Raw genomic sequence first — 1967 nt, forward strand, 5'->3', positions numbered from 1 at the left:
TGATAGATTGTAATACTTATAAATAAATTTTAAAAAATAGATATATGTTGTATCTTCTTCCATGTATATTGTTTAATTCATCTTTTTAATAATTAATAGTTTTTCTTCTTAACCATCCATGTATTAAGAATGAAAAGAAGTAGATGATTCGATTATAAATCTAGTGAATGAATATGTTATTATAAATAATATATCTTATTAATATAAACATGGGAAAATATTGAACTAAATATATTTCAATTTCCACAGAGGCTGGGGAGGGATATGGAGAGGGGGGCGGGGCTCCCTGGCTAGCCCCGACCTGTGACGTCATGATCCTCGTCACCATTCTCGTCCTATCCGCCTCTTCTCCTTCCAGGTAAGAAATTAATATTTAAAATAATTATAGCAACAGATGCCTTAAATATCTATAATTATAATTTACATTGAAAAACTCAAGACAAATTAGCCAAAATTGTGAAATATATTAGTATATGAGAACTTTTAAGGAATAGTTATGTATCCAAATGGTGAAAATGTTTGGATGCTGTTTCGTAAAACATATGTTTTTTTTTTTTTTTAATGAAATAACTATTAGTGAATTACCCGTAAAAATTGAAGATTCACCTTGTTCCAAATACAAATATCATTATTCGAAAAACAAACAGAAAGACATAAAGGAATTAAAAAATTAAAATCAAATTAAATGAATTAATTACTTGATGAACGAATAATTTTATTTGAAGATTTAACTACTTAATTATTAGTATTATTATTTCGTTCTGTTAGAAATCATTTTGATATTCTGTTTGTAACAGAACACTAGTTAAATTTACACTACATTAGTTTAAAAAAAAAAATCAATGCTAAGATACATCAGAATTAATTTATTACTAGTAAGTCCTGCTTATCTTTACCTTAACGATCTGAACGTAGTTTTCCATACAGTCATTTACCAAAATTCAGAAATAATGGTTCCAGTAAAAAATTAGACAGGCGCAGAGATTTACATTAAGATTCAGATATTTTTGGTGGAATAATATCCCACATCATTAAATCTCCCTAACACCTTCAGAGCAAAAAAAATAACCTGCCATGATAATTCTGGATGATTTTTTTTCCTTGTGAATTATTAACCTCACTTTAATATGACACAATTTTTAATAACATTCAGGATCTGAGAAATTTCATCCACTACTCTAAAAAAAAACAGAAAATCAGTAAAAAAATTCTTATACAGATGAGTGAAAAAAAAATTATCACAAGAGAAAATATTTCTCAAAAACAAATGTAATTAACAAATCGATAGAAGAAGAAGGGTTACATTCAGACCCTTGATTTTTTTTTATATATCTCACCCTCTAGATAATGACTGTAGGACTTCACTGCCTGAGGGTTGTATTCCCATCTTTTTCCTGAACGCCCATTAATCGCCAACTAATTCATTAAAAAAAAAAGTGATTTCTTTATTTTTATTTGAATATATTTTTGTTCATTTATATTATTTTTATTTAAATTTACAGTTACAATAGTGAAAGGGGAACGATAGATAAATTTTATATACTGTCATTAAATACTTACGAAAAATGAATATAATTATGAAATCTTAAATAGGCAATCAAGAACATGAAAAAATGTGATTTTTTCATTGCTATTTTGACAACATTTTTTTTGTACAATGTCGGATAAAAATAAATCGTTGAATGTTAAAAGAATAACCGTTTTATATCAATTATGGGTACTTGATTATCGTATTCGATTTTATGTATCGTATCATTGAATATCGAAAGAAATGTTTGAGAGGTTTCAACGTTAAAAAGAGTTCTAAGGTTATCTATTTCAGAGCTTTGCAAGAGCAGTACTCGAGAGATCCAGGCTCTCAAGATGCAAGTAAGCAGTCGGTGCTTAGAAGGGAATAAGGGGCGAAAACCTTTCTAAGAAATTTCGGAGCTAAATTTACATATAGGTTTAAACAATTCAGTAAGGTT

General features: G+C 27.9%; 1 protein-coding gene across 3 annotated transcripts in view; it reads left to right on the forward strand.

Moving 5' to 3' along the window:
- The window catches only part of LOC106683436 (gamma-aminobutyric acid receptor subunit beta-like), a gene marked incomplete in the record, with an annotated part of 109309 nt that overhangs the window by 33486 nt on the left and 73856 nt on the right, over nucleotides 1-1967 (forward strand). For all 3 annotated transcript variants that reach the window (XM_067048750.1, XM_067048749.1, XM_067048751.1), the window contains 1 exon segment: nucleotides 250-358. In XM_067048750.1, the coding sequence (XP_066904851.1) occupies nucleotides 312-358 (47 nt within the window).

Source organism: Halyomorpha halys, unplaced genomic scaffold, assembly GCF_000696795.3.
Source record: "Halyomorpha halys isolate HHAL.00 unplaced genomic scaffold, Hhal_1.1 Scaffold483.1, whole genome shotgun sequence".
NCBI lineage: Eukaryota > Metazoa > Arthropoda > Insecta > Hemiptera > Pentatomidae > Halyomorpha > Halyomorpha halys.